Below are 16,724 nucleotides of genomic sequence, written 5' to 3'. Positions count from 1 at the left end.
TAACTTTGTACAAAACCATTTATATATGTTCTATAGATCTTTTATTTCATATGTATGAAAATAAAATTATTTAGATGATTATTGCGGAAGTATATAATAAAATTGCAAAAAAAACCAAAAAAAAAAAAATCTACTTTTTAAAAAGAGGATTACCCAATGCCGCTCTTGATTTTTCGAACCCATAATCAAATAGGTCTTAGACTCTTAGTTCCATATCAACTATAGTCTTTTTATTTCATTGGGTAAATTACACCTACACCCTCGAGATAAGCTAAAATAACTTTAAGGTCCTTATGGTATCGGTAATTATAATAACCCTGTGAAACATAGTTAGAAACTCTAATGAGATAATGCATTTGATACGTTATTTCAATAGAGTTCTAACGGACTATTAGTCTCATTAAGTGGTCTAGACAACATAGAGTTAGGGCGTGACATGGCTCCCCCAATATTTCTTAAATCACCCCTAACTGTATGTTGTCTAGAACACTTACAGAAACTAATAGTTCGTTAGAACTTTAACGGAATAACGTATCCAATACATTACCCCGTAAGAGTTTCTAACAATGTTTTAGGTGGTGATTGTAATTATTGATACCACGAGGACCTTGTAATTTATCCTAATTCTTTTTCCTTTTCTTTTCTAGAAAGATACATAACCCGACCCGGATCCAAGTCGGTTGTCCAGCTCCGAAAGATCTAGAACCCGACTCCGACCCGACACCAATTCCAACGCGCGCACGGTGCACCACAAGACAGAGAATCATTCCCCAATCGTACGCAACAATTTTCCCCCCAAACCTGAAATTGGAATTATATAATTCCGTAATTTCGATCTCAAAATTTGCATATTCCAAAATCAAATCGCATAACTCACTCTCTCTCCTCTGAGAAACACGCAGAACACACAGTAAGATGCCGATAGAGATGCCGAAGGGGCTTCCATTTTCCGTCGATACATGGACGCCTTCTTCAAAGAGGAAGATGCACCATTTCCTCACCCACGCGCATAAGGACCACGCGCAGGGGATCGCCGCCCACGCTTCTTACCCTATCTACTCTACTCTCCTCACCAAAACCCTCCTCCTCCAATACTACCCTCAGGTGATTGTAATTTGTAATTCATGTTCGATTAGTATTGAATTTTGATTTTTTTTTTTTGGGATAATTTAAGTGTTGTTTTTTGGGGATTTCTCTATTCTATAATTGAATTGAGTATTTGTGTTTGCAGCTTGATGAATCGATGTTTGTCGGTATTGAGATTGGGCAATCGTTGGTTCTTGAGGGCTCCGATGGTGATTTTGTGGTCTCGGCTTTCGATGCCAATCATTGCCCAGGTTTGGATTGTTGTTTATTTGTTTTGGATAATAATCTCTTCAAATTGTATGTTGTTATGTTGTTCTTCAATCACCTATGAGATATGTTTGAGTTGATGTTGCTTTAGGATAGCGTTTTAGCCTTAACCAACATTTTGGTTGACAAGACTTGATTTTTTTCACTTTGGGTAACATACAATACAACTCAAATACTAGTATTGAAATATAGCTAGTGTCGATTCCACTGTACTCATGTACTGTGACTCAATATTATTCTATTCATGTATGCATAACAACCATTTTGTTTTCGGTACTTAGACTTTATAGGAGTACAATCTGACTTGGGAAACAATTAACATTTTGAATTGATTAGTATACAGATCAAATTAGATTATATTCTCGTCCCGTATGGAGTAGTTGAGCTTGCATCGTTGGTACCTTTTGGTTTATTAGCATGCTTTCTAGTTCTCGTTTTTCATACGATTTATAGTTATTCTCAGTATCTAACTACTCATCGATGCCTTCGCATTACATTTCGATTTTTTTTTTTACGTTTATAGGACTATCAAGGTTTTTGAAATGCATTTAAGGCTCTGCTGTTGAAAAAATCTCATGAGATTTTTTTTTGAATTTCAGGAGCTGTGATGTTTCTGTTTGAAGGAAATTTTGGCAACATTTTGCACACTGGAGATTCCAGACTAACCCCCGAGTGTTTGCTAAGTTTACCGGACAAGTACATTGGCAAGAAAGACAAAGAACCAAGGTGTCCACTTGATTATGTCTTTTTAGATTGCACATTCGGCCAATTTCCTTTGAAGATGCCCAGCAGGCACACTGCAATTCGGCAGGTACACTTGCTCTCCTCCTTGAATAATATGTTTTTACGTCTGTAGCCAATTATGAGTTGATCTATGAAGAAAAGCAACTGATGACCGTTCTTTTTTATATACTGATTTTTTGTCTTACTGTCAGATTAAATCTTGTATATGGAATGAGATTCAGATATTGAGCTTGTTAAATTATTGGATGATAATAAGCTAAGTTCCATCTGAAAGTGGACTCCACATACAGTCAATCTATTAAAATATATTGCTAAGTTGGTGCGTAAAAACCAAATGTTTAATCATTTGCGTCAGTTGTGCCATACTGCATGCCAACTTATGTTGCTTCACAATAGCTATAATCAGAAGTGGTAGTGCTAAGGTGTGGGTGAAAAATATATGTTTAATCATTAGGCTTCATTTGTGCCATACTGCGTGCCAATTTTTGTTCCTTTATGATAGTTCTGATCAATGACCTTAAGGATTGCATACTTACAGTTCGTGTTAGGATTTTATTTTTCCTGAAATGCTAGCTTATCAAGTTAAGAAGAAAAGATATAGATGATTTGCCTTGGATATCATTGATATGTTGAGGATAAATACAATATGCAAACCATATTAAGATGTTGGAACTTTTACATGTCTGACTGGTGGCTTAGCCAGGCACTCTAGTTAAGCTTGCAATAATTATATTATGTTGAGTGAAATGGACCTGCCGATCCATTGAACAAGATAAGGTCAAATATTGAAGCCAAATAAACTAAGGGATGTTTCAGGTTTTGTATGTTTATACGGTTGTTTTCTGCTAATGCTTTGGTTATTCGATGTAAATTTTCATATATGTTTTTTCAACCTCAGCAAACTCATAATGAATCCAAATATTTGTGAATCAGATTATCAATTGCATATGGAAACACCCTGATGCCCGTACGGTTTATTTGACATGCGATCTTCTAGGTCATGACGAGATACTTCTAGAGGTGTCTCGAACATTTGGCGAGAAGATATATGTCGATAAATCCAAACATTCAGAATGCTTAAAATCTCTCGAACTTATAGTCCCTGAGATCATATCACAAGATCCATCTTCCCGTTTCCAGCTATTCGATGGATTTCCGAAACTATATGAAAGAGCTGAAACAATGTTAGCTGAGGCTCGGGCCAATTTCCGGCCAGAACCTCTTATTATACGCCCTTCGTCACAGTGGTATGCTTGTGACAGTGTTTCTGATATAGAAAAGCAAAGAAAAGGAAGAGTAGACCAAGCTGTTAGAGATCTTTGTGGTGTTTGGCATGTCTGTTACTCAATACACTCGTCAAAAGACGAATTGGAATGGGCCCTGCATCTTCTTGCGCCTAAATGGGTAATTTCAACAACACCTAATTGCAGGGCTATTGAGCTTGATTATGTTAAAAAGCACTGTTTCAATAACCGAAGAGCTTTTAGTGACTCGCTCCAGAAACTTTTAGATATAAGTGCAGTAGCATCTGTAGGACCAGATGAGCCAGTGAACATTTTGAGCTGCTCAAATGTGGTGGAGAATATCGCCGTTAGCTGTGTAGAAACCCAATCTGAACCAATTGTCATATCCAGACACCAGAGAAAACGACTTAGTTTATCTCCCCCAAGCAAAAGACCCATGGTCACATTGTTTGGGAGAGCAAGGCTTGGGCCTCATAATTCTAGTTTCCAACACGAACAGCCAACGAGTTGTGATTACGCAGAGAGAGCATCAATTGAAACAGAAGATGTGTCTTTTCAGAAAGAGGCCACTGAAGTGGAATTTGAAGAGCTTTTGGAAATAAAGAGAGAGGCTGATATTGAAGTTACAAAATGCACTTGTATTGATATAAATTCAGAGACACAAACATTTGATGCTATTTCGCCTATTATCTCGTCGAATAGCTATGGCGAAAATTTAAGAAAGTCCTACAGGTCTATGAATGTGCCAGTACCTCGGCGTCTTCCCTCCCTTGTGAGACTTGTGGATGCCAAAAATTCTGCAAGGAAGAGGATATAAGACTGCAGGTATGTAAAGCTTTGTACAGCAAATATATTCTTACTATTCTTAATTGCTGACGTGATCGGCAAATACGAGATTGTGAATATTCTTTGTATGAAATAATTCTTTGAGACCAGTACCTTATGGTTGGGTGGTACTAATTACATTCTTGTGGTGAGAGGTTTTTGGGGTCGATCTCAGGTGTGTGCGTATGCATTGTAAGGCCATTTATAAGGTCAATCTTTTAATAAAAAATTAAATTCTTTATGGATTATCTATTATTTTTGGTCTTGGTTGTTTATCTAATTACACCAAATATGTCCGATGCTATTAGCCTTCTCCGTTGTTTTTTTTTTTTTTTCAGTTTTATTGTTCTTTACATGATATCAACAGTGGGGTGATATTAAATAATGATGTAATTACTTTCATCAAAGTTTATGACCACTGAAAAGAAAATTAACAATTGTTAGAAGACAATTTTAGAACATGAAAATTTGCCTATGCCATTTTTGTATATTATTTTTTCTCTTGTTAAATCAAAGTGATATCACCATTTATCTTAAACAGTGGCATTTTAACAGAATGGAAATAATAAATAAAATATTATACAGCACAATTTACAGACATATGCTGAAGAGCCGGCACAACTGATACTGACTGGTATCGTGTGTAAGAATAAGCTAAATACTGGCTATATCTTGATTTATATACCACATCTGCTTTTTATCGAACTTTTTCTGTGATTTTGGCCATATCTGGATTTGAAAGTACTAGATGCTCTAGCTTCAACAGATATCTTGAGATATATGGTTAATGGATTATACTTATAAGAAATTTGTAAAAATTGTTTGAAGTACAGACGTTCTCTGTCAGTATCTAACGCTGTACTACTTTGAGAATGTTTTTTTAGCCTTGCAGGTGTTTGGGATACTAAAGAGAGCTTGAGGCTGTTATCATTGTCCTTGGCTCCAGTATGCGACATAATAATCCTGCTAGAATTAATATGGAAGTACACTTAGGGAATTTGAGTTATCTAGATATGTTTCATATTAAACAACGAATGCCTGAAGGAAATTGTTTTAAGATACAAGCGTTCCACCTACAGAACTAAATTAAATTGAAGCTATCATGTGTAACAACCCATAGGTTCCACGGGAATTAATTTTTTGATTAAGAAACTTTTTTGATTCACATTGGGCAATGTTTTTACTTCGCCTCAAATTTGGTTTCTCTGGACGAATGCCTTTCCCCAATTTATGTGCATTTCTGTTTATAGTCTTTCTGAAGAAGTTAAAGGCGGAATACCATTCACAAATAATGTGTGTTTGATTTTTGGGGAGATAATTTTAGTCTCCAACGACATTTTGCTGATTATTTACAGTTCCATATTTATCTTAACAAAGTATCAGTTCCGGTGTTCGGGGTTTTCCGTATCCAACCCAGATCAATGCATTCAGCCAATTAAATGCACTTCCCTTGAGACTGGTTGCCTTTTTGTGCGGTGTAAGATCTCTCTCCATATTAATTACAGGGGTTAATAAAAAACTGGCTTGGTATGGACATTTTCTTTTAACATATGATCAAAGCAATGCCTAAGATATTCTTCATTTATGTTTATCTTTCTCTTAACTTTCTCTATGTTGCTATCCTAAATCTAGGAGCCCCTAGCATTGGCTGTTTAGCATTGTTCCTTATTTGAGTTGACACTGCACTATATTCTTTTTTCTCAACAACTGCTTTTTACAGATCGTGTTGAGTAAGATTCTATCAAGAATGGAAATTGGAAATTAAATGTTGTTGGACGATCTGGCTTAACAAGATGGATCAAGATCTAGGTCTTCATGCCGTCTCCGCTCTCTTCATTAATTGAGTGCGTATATACTATATTCTTTTCTGGTAAGAACTTCATGTATGTTAATGTTGAGTTATTACTTCATGTTGCTTCATTGAAAAGTTCCCTTATTTACTTAGAGTGGTTATTTATGACCTTTTTTTTTCCTTCTACTGTAACACTGTTAATTTGGGGACAGTGTGAGATCACGTAAAAGGAAAACAGTTGCTGTATTTTCTTGTAATTTTTTGAGAAACAACCATTCATGCAATTCTAAGACAGCAAATGATTTGTGAGTTTGCTGTAATAATGCATGTTTTGACATGCCACTGGAGTATGAAAAATGTAACTTATATACATGTTTCTCGAACTTGATATAGTGACCTTAGTCGAAGTTCGATACCCTTGGCAACTAACCTAAACTCTGTCTTTTATGGTTTCTACCGTAAAAGCTGACAAAAGATCTGTCTGTATGGAAATTACATCACTTTTGAAAATTCATTTAAATTTTCTCACAATGTTCTGGAGGATAACAGACAGATACTCTATAAATATTTTCATGTTCATTTTTCAGCTTGACACTTCCAAAAAAAAAGCGCTCCATTAGTCTAAAGTCAGCATTTGAAGTAACTATCTTGAGTTACTTCACATAGTTTCTATAAAGACGGGAGATGCATTTAAAGAATTTGGTGTCTATATATTAATTTGCTCTAACGCTGAATATGAAATCACAGGATAACAATTGATGGAACAGCAACGCGGCAGCATAAGATTAAAAGGGTAAGTTTTAATTTTTAACAATTTGCTTCCTATTTGTGAAATTTGCTTTCCGTATGACAATGAAGTTCAAAAGTTCTAAAATAGTTGATGTGGTTAAAGGCAATTATCTGAAGTAATAGTGTCGATTACACAGAGCAATTGAAACATTTTAAGTTAAATAATATCCTTTCGACTATTATTTCTCCTATCTCCAGCTGGCTAGACAAACTGCATGGGCTGCAAAATAGCGTAGGTTAACTGAAAGAGCTAATGGTAGAAGGTCCCGCTTTCAACCCCGATTTACTACTTTATTGCCTTGGGCTAATTTGTGGAATTTACTTACGAAGTTTAGTAGTCTCTCATGTTCGGAAAAATTGAGAATGAATATGTTTCCCACTTCATAAAAATGAATTTCGGAACTGAGAGCCAATATATTATGACATTTCCTAATTCCGTCTTGGGATATGACTGGCTTAATTATTTCTATTAATTTGCAGTAATTGATCTAATTATTTCTTCAAGTTCGAGCTTATCATTTTACGTTAAAAGAGACTGACATATGCTGCTAGGTTGCATTGGAATTTATATATGGTACTCCAATCCTATTTATGTCCAACCGTTTAATATGTTGCTTGCAAGGTAGCAAGCCATCTGAAATCTAAATTAATAAAAAGAATTCATCAAACTCCTATTTTCCTGCTATCCACTTGTTTGCTCACATTTTCATATGTTAGATTTTGCTTTTTAATGTTAATAAAATTTGGAAATATTTTGAAATCCACATGCACCATTATTTTATCTACCTTAATACATATGCATGTTTTGTGTTACTTAACTATTGTGTGATTACCTATTATACCCGTACTAAGCTAATTATCGACTAATTATGATTAATTAGGTAAAATGTGATTTGATGTCGCAATTAATGCATTTAATATATTATGCGTGCCAACCTTGAAGGTTTGGAATAATTTATATTGTGTATATTTTTATTCGATATTTGTATATAATATGACTTTTAATGCTAATTTTAAACAATCTATAAATATTTTTTTCTAAAACTATATGTTTCACGTGCAAATGAAGCAATGTATACTGAAATTTCATTTGAAACTTTGCGTCGATAGAATTCTTATTACAAATTCACCTTTACTTTACTTTTTTGAATTATTGTATGGATTTGATTTTGCCAAACAAGGCCTTCGATATGCCCGAGGAGGAGTAACATAAATGCAAAATACATAGATTACCTGTATGTATATTTACACGCGGAAGAGGGTCAACGGTGGTATTGTGCTTTATTGTTTCCGTTTCATACGTAGACGTTGTAACTGGATTCTGTGAATATTATTAGGTGCATAAAACGTAATCTGACCAAAATTGACAAAATTATTACATATTACCACAACTCTACAGCTATGCACCCGTGCCTGCTTTATTTCCGCCCTCTATATATAATTACGGCATCTTCCCAATGGAGAAGCCATACCATAGCCAGTGAACCTTTTCTCCACCTGTGATGGAGGCCCAAAAAAATAACGAAGCTATTCGCCAGAGAATGGTTCCTTACAAATCCCGTTGGTCCCTTAAGGAAGACCGCCTCCTCACTTCACTCGTCGATCGACATGGCCCTGGAAAGTGGGATTTTCTCGCTCAACACATCAAAGGGAGAACTGGTATCTATTTTTACGATATGTCATTTTTTCAGTTTTTTTTCTTATAACAAGAAATGTAAAATTCCACGATTTATTTATTTACTTCCTTTTTTTTTTTTTTACAGGTAAGAGCTGCAGATTGAGATGGATCAATCAATTGAATCCGAGACTTGACAGGGCGCCATTCAGTGACGAAGAGCAGAGAAGGCTCCTTCAACTTCACGAAAGATACGGAAACAAGTGGTCCATGATTGTGTGTCACTTTCCCGGTCGAACAGACAACCATGTGAAGAATACGTACCACTCACTTGTGGGGAGTCGGTACGTGAAAGGCAGTGGTGGCCAGTCTTCTTCAGGCATCGTTCTTAAACCAAAACCTAGGAGGGGAGCTTTGCCTGCTGCTCGTTATTTCACCAGACCAACAGTTCCTGTTGGTTCTCAGTCTTCCAATGTTTCATGCCAAGGGAATAACTATAGTGGTTTTGCTGATCCCGCTTCACCTGCTATGTCTAACAGTGTTTCTGTGGCGAATGTGTGTCCTAATAATCAGGGAATATGCTGCGGGGATTCCGTTACATCTGATGCTAAGTCTGCTGCACTCTATCGTGCTCCTCAGCCCCAGCAAGGTGTAGGGATCCGAACTTATCAATTCATCGACTTTTTGGGGATTGGAAATTCCGAGTGAAAAAGGAGGCTGCTCGATGTTCTGTTTTTCTTATTGTTCCGTTATTCTGTTTGATGAATTTTAGTTTTTTTTTTTTCGTTTTTGTTGTGTCGATTAGTAATGTAGTGTGAAGTGTCTTTTTGTTATTTCGAGTTTGTGTCTTGAGGAAATCTGGGAAAGGGCATCTCTGTCCTGTCAAAAGTTCAGGGTTGTTCTTGTTTTTAATAAATGGAGGTTTTCTCTTTCTTTCTTTATGTATTTCAGTTGTTTATTTATGAGGCGTTGACTGTTTTTCTTGGAAAGATTTGCTGCATAATGTTGTAATCTTGCTTTATTTAATGTGATATGCTTAATTTTATTGCCATATAAAAACATAAGCTGCTTCTACTCTGGATTGTCTTGGTTTTGATTTGTGTTACTTGTGGTTTTCTGCAACTTCTGTTTTCTTTGTTTATTTTAAGGTTGTTTTATTATGCATATTGGCATATTCAATTGAGTGAAGAATCATTAGATTGTACTCGTTGATACAATGTTTGCACGCACGATGGTTGTTAAATCGCAAAGTGAATCGAAATCGAAATCGAAATCGGAAACTGTTTTGTTAAATATTTTGATCTTAAAATTGTAATAGGTAGTAAAAAAAATAGATTAGAGTCAAGTCGAACTGGAATTTTCTCAAGTTTAAATAAGAAAATTGAAAACTCGAAACCAATCGATAAATTTAATTGTGACCGTAAGAGTTTGACAACCATGGTTTGCACATTAAAAAGCAGTTCAATTATGAAATAACTATATCACATAAATGCATTTTTGTAATTTATGTGCATTTTTAGTGGTGATTCTAGAAATTTGTTACATGATAGGTTTAACTTTTTTAGAAATTAGGGGCTTTGTCCCCATTTTTTCTTTAAAGATTATTGAAATAAAGTAACACAAAACAAAACAAGTGAATATGTATAGATTTTAACTATAATGGCATAAATCAAACTTTTTAAAGTTAAATTTCATATTATTTCAAAAAACAATCATATAAAACTCTTTACAAATTACAATGTAGATTTTGAATGTCCCCCATTTTTTCTTTAAAGATTATTGAAATAAAGTAACACAAAACAAGTGAAAATGTATAGACTTTAACTGTAATGGCATAAATCAAACTTTTTAAAGTTATATTTCACATTATTTCAAAATACAATCATAGAATAACTCTTTACAAATTACAATGTGGATTTTGAATGCATAGACTAAATAATATAAATTGGGTGGACTAAATAATTAATAAAATAATAGATTAAGAGAAACCCCTTAACTAAGATCTCTAACTACGAAAAATATCTTCACGTATATATTCATAACTATAAGAAATCCCTGAAGTTTGTTGTCGTTTTTCATGATTCTTCTTGCGGTTTGAAATTTGATGGAATCTTTTTGATTCCATAGAATATTCCTTAAAAAGTAGCGATTTTATGTTACAATTTACCCCCTTACGAAATAATATTCGTACAACTACCCTTGTGGGTAAAATTGCTACTTTTTAAGGAATATTCTAACATAAGGGGGTTTTTGGAATATATTATGCCGTTTTGCACTAGATGTTGTGTATGAGGGCTTCTATGTTAATGTTTACCAGTTCATGTATACTAGAGTTGGAATCATGTTAACAGAAACTGGAGTTGAAATCAGGTAATGCATACTGAATACTCTATGTAGTCAGCAAAACAGTGTCATTTGACCCTCCTCAAAATAACAGAGTGTGAGAATAATAAAAGGGAACGCAGTTCCATAAGTTCAAACAACGTAGCTTCATGCTAGAATGCAATTGAAAAAGTTGTTCATTTTATTACACTACTTTCCACTATTTTCAAGCCATACCTCACTCATGGCTTAATCTGTGAAGGCTTCCGATGTATTCTCCCATGCACGTAGCTTCAACCTCAGAAAGGGGAGCGCAATGCACTTAACACTAGACCATTTTGTATTACTCTTCTCGATCATCCTCCTCTCTAACACTTCCACCGGCAAGGAGAAACTAGCTATGTTTATAAGCCATTTCTATATCTTCTTGATAATTAGAAAATGACTACAATACTTGGGGGTAAGCTTCCATATGTGACTCTTCATGCGGCTCAATTGCTCGAAGGACTTCAAATAAGCCCAACTTCCTTCCTCAAAAGAATTTTCACTTATGTGTTGATTAGCATAGTACTTGATTCTTCCTTGTGTCTCACTCAATAACTCCTTCAATTTTTTCAGTTGATGTTGTTTCAACCATATATGCTCATACTTCATCTGTTTTCTTGATAAGAAGAGGATCATGCCCTATCTGTGGAGGATGATAACCATAGAGAACACCAAAATGAGACATTTTGATAGTGGTATGGTAGGTGGTGTTATACCACCATTCTACCAAAGAGATCCTGGTGCTCCACTTCTTTGGAAACTGCCCATACATATATACATTATATAACTTTCCAAACACTGGTTCACCCTCTAAGTTTGTCCATCTGTCTAAGTATGACATGCAGTGGTGAGCTGGTGATGTACCCCCAAAGGCAATATAAGCTCCTTGCAGAATTGACTTGTGAATATTAGATATGTGTCGAAGAGGATAGAAGCTTGGAAACCCATGCAATATGTAGAGTTGCTCAATGAATAAATATTAAATTTGTTAGCATAAATTTCACAACAATTTTCCACGTAGGGGAGGCTCGAGTATGGGCATCCACAATCAAATATCGTGGGCACTTGTGTGTTGAATGTACCATAAAGCTAGGGTTTGCGCATTTTCTGACAACAAAGCAATGCTTGGTCTTTAAAATAAAAATTTGATGAAGCATCTCTTGTTCTTATTAGTTTTTTTTATAACAAAGAACATATGGGCACGACATTGTAATCCACACGTGGTGGTTTCCATTATGCCAGCACAAAGAGTCTGTTGGAAGAAAGAAAAATAAAATAGGAAGAAGACAAAACTTTTTAGAAGAGAATATGCAACTCACGGGTTTTTCATTCCACATGCAAGGGGTATTTATACCCACTAATAATGACCCTTGATTATCTAGTTACATGTATTTCTCCATGACTCTTCAACACCATACATGAATATGAAATTAATAAAATACATGAACTAATAAAATGCACGAATTACCACACTAGCTAGATTAATGTACTAATTTATTTCAAATTATTAATCAACACTCCCCCTTAATTTGAAAATTTCTTCATGACTCCAAGACTTTTTCTCAATCTTCTAAAATCCTCAAACTTTAGAGGCTTCGTAAAAATATCTGCAATTTGATCTTCCGTCTTCACAAGGCTGAGCTTCACTTTCTTCTTGCATGGCTTGTCTCCATTTTTCATCCTTCACGGCTTCATGGAAAGTCAAGGGCTCATGGTCTACAAAGAAACATAGCAAATCATTAACAACTTCCGTTTCATTATATAAATCAGTGAGATTCTTGAATTTTCTTATTGGCCTTTCACTTGAGCTTTCTTCCGAAGAAGAATGAGAGTGAGTGAGAGGTGATTGTTGCTGCAATGGTGATGGTGGTGATGTATTTTGCAGCGGCAATTCCTCATCTTCTTCCCCAAAATACGGAAAGAAATCATACGTCTCTGCTTCTTGTGCTTTCCAATCCCAAGATGCTTCTTCGTCAAACTCCACGTCTCGGCTAACGACAATTTTTCCATTGGCTGGGTTGTATAATTTATAGCCTTTGGAATTCAAGTCGTACCCAATGAAAACATACTTGGCACTTCGATCGTCAAGCTTCGATCGCTCCTGAGCAGGTACATGGCCATATGCTATACTCCCAAAAACCCGCAAGTGATGAACACTAGGCTTCTTTCCACTCCATGCTTCGAGAGGTGTTTGATTTTCGACGTCTTTTGTTGGAGAACGATTGGCCAAGTAAACTGCACATGCAACAGCTTCTGCCCAAAATTCATTTGGCATCCTTTTTGCTTTCAACATACTCCTTGCCATATTGAGAATCGTCCGATTTTTCCTCTCAACAACACCATTTTGTTGCGGCGATCTAGGAACCGTTAGTGGACGACGAATTCCATTTTCTTCACAAAAGAGATTGAATTCGTTTGAAGTGAACTCGCCTCCCCTATCGGTTCTTAAGGATTGGATTTCGTAGCTGCTTTCCTTTTCCACAAGTGCCTTGAACTTTTTGAATACACCAAAAACTTCCGATTTCTGCTTCAAAAAGTAAATCCAAGTCTTTCTACTAAAATCATCAATAAATAGTAAAAAATACTTATTTTTACCAAATGAAGGTGGGGAGATCGGGCCACAGACACCGGCATGAACAAGTTGCAGCGGTTTGATTGCTCTTGACATGGATTGCTTTGGAAAACTCTTCCTCGGATGTTTTCCCGAAAGACAAGCTTCACATAATTTATTAGGAAAATTGATTCTTGCAGAACTTGAACCATCACTTTTTCTTTCAAGGCTTTAAGTGAATCAAAATTCAAATGGCCATATCTCATGTGCCAATTCCAAGCTTCATCTTTGACATCGGCCTTCAAGCATTTTGCCTCAACAGTCTCGAGATTTAGCAAAAACATCCGATTCTTTGTCATAAAAACTTTGGCAATTAAATTGGAATTGAAATCTTGTAGCCAAAGACAACGATTTTTCATGTGAATTTCATAGCATTTTTCAACAAGTTGCCCCAAGCTCAAAATACTAGTATTCTTTAATTTGGGCACATAATAGACATCATAGATTAGCTTATGGTCACCATTTTTCGAGGAAATTAAAATGGTACCTTTTCCGTGAATCTCAATTTTCGAGGAGTCTCCAAAAGTAACATTCCCACGCAGTTTATCAAGCTCCACAAACTTATCCTTGTCGCCACACATATGGTTGCTTGCTCCGTTATCCAAGTACCACAAATTTTTATTGTCATTGTCTCCATCTTTGAGAGCGAGTAACAAAGTTGGCTCTTCGTCTTCTTGATTTTCACCAACTAGATTCGCCTTTTCTTCAATATTATTTTTCTCATTGCGGCATTCCCACGCATAGTGCCCGAGTTTTTGACAATAGTAGCACCTAAGGTGAGATTTGTCGGGCCTCTTTTCTGCATTTATGAAATTTTGATATCTTCCTCTTCCTCGTCTCATGCCACGACCTCTTGTTGATTGGTGGTTACTCTCCTCGTTTGACTGGTTTTCGTAGTTGCCTCTTCCTCTTCCTCCAAAACTTCCACGACCACGACTTCTTCCTCTCCCTCGACCTCGGCCTCTTTCATAGTTCTGCCTTGCACCATCTCCAAAGGAAATTTTGGCTTTGAGTGCTTGCTCTAGAGGTTCCTCTTGCTTTTTCAAAAATCTTTCTTCATGGGCTTGAAGAGAACCCATTAATTGATCAACCGTCATTTCGCTAAGGTCTTTAGATTCTTCAATAGCGCACACCACACATAATCGAACTTTGAAGTTCATGAACGAAGGATCTTCTCGATTACCTTGACGTCTTCGAGTGTTTCACCATATCGTTTTAATTGATTCACAATGGCCAACACCCTGGAACAATAATCCGAAACTGATTCGGATTCCGCCATACGCAAAGCTTCATAATTTCCACGAAGTGATTGAAGCCGAACCTTTTTTACTTTGTCGGCTCCTTGGAGAGAGGTCTGCAAAATCTCCCAAGCTTCCTTTGCGGTGTTGGCATTAGCCACTTTCTCGAACATCGATTCATCTAAGCATTGATGAATGAGGGTGAGGGCTTGTTGATCCTTCTTCTTGGACTTCGTTAATGCTTCCTTCTCGACGGCACTCAAAGCTGTTTCATTTTGTGGTTGAACGAAACCTCTATCTACGATTTCCCACACATCTTGTGCACCAAGTATAGCCTTCAGACGCAAGCACCAATTTTCATAATTTTCTTTGATGAGACGGGGAAATCGAAATGAGTACAACCCATTACTTGCCATTTCTTATAAGAATAAAATAATGTCTCTTGATACCACTTTGTTGGAAGAAAGAAAAATAAAATAGGAAGAAGACAAAACTTTTTAGAAGAGAATATGCAACTCACGGTTTTTTCATTCCACATGCAAGGGGTATTTATACCCACTAATAATGACCCTTGATTATTTAGTTACATGTATTTCTCCACGACTCTTCAACACCATACATGAATATTAAATTAATAAAATACATGAACTAATAAAATGCACGAATTACCACACTAGCTAGATTAATGTACTATTTATTTCAAATTATTAATCAACAGAGCCTCCTACTTTTGCCACCCCTGCATGTTCCCTTATATAAACACACAACCTTTCATTTTCTTGAGGTTCAGTGTATCTTCCTTACGTAGAATTCATTAAAAAATATATGCAATAAGAGAAATAATGAAATGTTTCTCAAATATCACTCGATAAAGAAAAAAATCCTTACCGATAGGCAAAATATGCATTGCCAGATTTAACATGAGCAACACTAATAAGAGGGTAAACTTATCGTCGAGCAATGATATCGAAACACCCATCTCCTATTACGAAAAAAATATACACACTCGATGGATATCACCATTCACCGGGGGTCATTCTCAAAGACATGAATTTCTTCGGTTCTCTCTCAAAGACAACAAAATAGAATTTTGATTAAAATAATACACATTCAGTGAATTTCACCAAGTATCTCTAAGAGATAACAAAAATGAGTATTGGCCAAAACATGTACTAATTATTACTCTGGTGTGATAGGATTTACCCTCCGGGAGAAATTGCCCTTACGATTTCTTACGTTTTTTAGAGAAACCCCAAGAAACCTTTTTTTTATTAATAAGATAAGAGGTTCTCCAATGGAGAGGGGGGTTTTCCCCTCCCTTCCCCCTCTCCTCACCCTCCCCCTCCCTCTCCCTCTACCTACGTCGTTTCCAACCGTTCGATCTTTTATTACTTTTTTTCCAATCCCCACTCTCACTACTATAATAAAAAAAAAAGTAATAATAACAACCACAGTAACAGTAATAATAATATTATTATTATTAATATTAATATTAATAACTAATAATTAATAATAATTAGTACTAATAATAATGATAATAAATAATAATAATAATAATAATAATAATAATAATAATTGTAATAATAATAATAATTTAATTATAATAATACAATATTCAAATAAAAGTAAAGAAATAATCTTCAACTAATTCAATAATTGAAACAAAAGTGATTTAATAGCTCATGTGTAGGCAAGACACAATGGAAATATGTAATAATTTTACTTAAATTTTTATTTACGAATTAAGTGTTTGGTTTTTATTAAAATTATGTTGTTATTTCAAATTTATAATGAAAAGTAAAATAACCGTATTTGCTGTTTTTTTTCTATTTTTTACAATTATAAAGGAAATATATTAAAAAAAAAACTAAATAAAGAAAAAAAAATCAAATAAAGAAACAAAATAAAATAATAATAAAATTACGAATAAAGATATAATTTAAAAGGAAATAAAAAACTAAAAGAAAAGAAATGAAAAAAAATATTAAAAGTAAAATAATCGTATTTGTTGTTTTTTCTAATTTTTACAATTATAAAGGAAACATATTAAAAATAAAATAAAATAAAACTAAATAAAGAAACAAAATAAAATCAAATAAAGAAACAAAATAAAATAATAATAAAATTACGAATAAATATATAATTT

General features: G+C 35.0%; 4 protein-coding genes across 5 annotated transcripts; 2 read left to right on the top strand and 2 right to left on the bottom strand.

The window, feature by feature from the left end:
- The first annotated feature begins 731 nt into the window (after nucleotides 1–731).
- On the top strand, nucleotides 732–5,986 carry LOC105973243 (DNA repair metallo-beta-lactamase family protein). 2 transcript variants are annotated; one of them, XM_088821835.1, is made up of 5 exons: nucleotides 732–1,104; nucleotides 1,232–1,337; nucleotides 1,953–2,164; nucleotides 3,031–4,166; nucleotides 5,887–5,986. In XM_088821835.1, exons 1-4 carry the CDS (start codon nucleotides 916–918, stop codon nucleotides 4,156–4,158), a joined length of 1,635 nt encoding a protein of 544 aa, XP_088677961.1. In that variant the 5' UTR covers nucleotides 732–915; the 3' UTR covers nucleotides 4,159–4,166; nucleotides 5,887–5,986. The 2 variants fall into 2 exon arrangements, with proteins under 2 accessions (XP_088677961.1, XP_012853717.2); XM_012998263.2 differs by lacking the exon at nucleotides 5,887–5,986 and having other exon boundaries at nucleotides 3,031–4,419.
- LOC105973261 (transcription factor MYB8) lies at nucleotides 5,887–9,303 on the top strand. Its single transcript, XM_012998283.2, has 4 exons — nucleotides 5,887–6,010; nucleotides 6,706–6,751; nucleotides 8,147–8,406; nucleotides 8,511–9,303. Exons 3-4 carry the CDS (start codon nucleotides 8,250–8,252, stop codon nucleotides 9,068–9,070), a joined length of 717 nt encoding a protein of 238 aa, XP_012853737.1. The 5' UTR covers nucleotides 5,887–6,010; nucleotides 6,706–6,751; nucleotides 8,147–8,249; the 3' UTR covers nucleotides 9,071–9,303.
- Nucleotides 9,304–12,308: 3,005 nt separating this feature from the next.
- On the bottom strand, nucleotides 12,309–14,437 carry LOC105973146 (uncharacterized). Its single transcript, XM_012998166.1, has 3 exons — nucleotides 13,828–14,437; nucleotides 13,484–13,671; nucleotides 12,309–13,253 (listed from the first exon to the last, which is right to left on the bottom strand). The coding sequence occupies exons 1-3, from the start codon at nucleotides 14,435–14,437 to the stop codon at nucleotides 12,309–12,311; spliced, it is 1,743 nt and encodes a 580-aa protein (XP_012853620.1).
- A 59-nt stretch (nucleotides 14,438–14,496) lies between these two features.
- LOC148768389 (uncharacterized) lies at nucleotides 14,497–14,994 on the bottom strand. The gene has a single exon (XM_088821182.1). The coding sequence runs from the start codon at nucleotides 14,992–14,994 to the stop codon at nucleotides 14,497–14,499; it is 498 nt and encodes a 165-aa protein (XP_088677308.1).
- Between the last annotated feature and the right edge of the window lie 1,730 nt (nucleotides 14,995–16,724).

Source organism: Erythranthe guttata, chromosome 8 (genome assembly GCF_056151865.1).
Source record: "Erythranthe guttata isolate IM_541 chromosome 8, IM_541, whole genome shotgun sequence".
Lineage (NCBI taxonomy): Eukaryota > Viridiplantae > Streptophyta > Magnoliopsida > Lamiales > Phrymaceae > Erythranthe > Erythranthe guttata.
Note: the sequence above shows the minus strand (reverse complement) of the source record. Positions and strands in the feature narration are given on the sequence as shown.

Coding starts and splice junctions, on each gene's coding strand:
- LOC105973243 (XM_088821835.1), top strand. CDS start 916: ATGCCGATAGAGATGCCGAAGGGGCTTCCATTTTCCGTCGATACATGG. Junction 1,105..1,231: donor TCCTCCAATACTACCCTCAG/GTGATTGTAATT, acceptor TTGTGTTTGCAG/CTTGATGAATCGATGTTTGT. Junction 2,165..3,030: donor GGCACACTGCAATTCGGCAG/GTACACTTGCTC, acceptor TTTGTGAATCAG/ATTATCAATTGCATATGGAA.
- LOC105973261 (XM_012998283.2), top strand. CDS start 8,250: ATGGAGGCCCAAAAAAATAACGAAGCTATTCGCCAGAGAATGGTTCCT. Junction 8,407..8,510: donor ACACATCAAAGGGAGAACTG/GTATCTATTTTT, acceptor TTTTTTTTACAG/GTAAGAGCTGCAGATTGAGA.
- LOC105973146 (XM_012998166.1), bottom strand. CDS start 14,437: ATGACGGTTGATCAATTAATGGGTTCTCTTCAAGCCCATGAAGAAAGA. Junction 13,672..13,827: donor AATTGAGATTCACGGAAAAG/GTACCATTTTAA, acceptor TTTGGCTACAAG/ATTTCAATTCCAATTTAATT. Junction 13,254..13,483: donor AAGAAAAAGTGATGGTTCAA/GTTCTGCAAGAA, acceptor TTTTTGAAGCAG/AAATCGGAAGTTTTTGGTGT.
- LOC148768389 (XM_088821182.1), bottom strand. CDS start 14,994: ATGGCAAGTAATGGGTTGTACTCATTTCGATTTCCCCGTCTCATCAAA.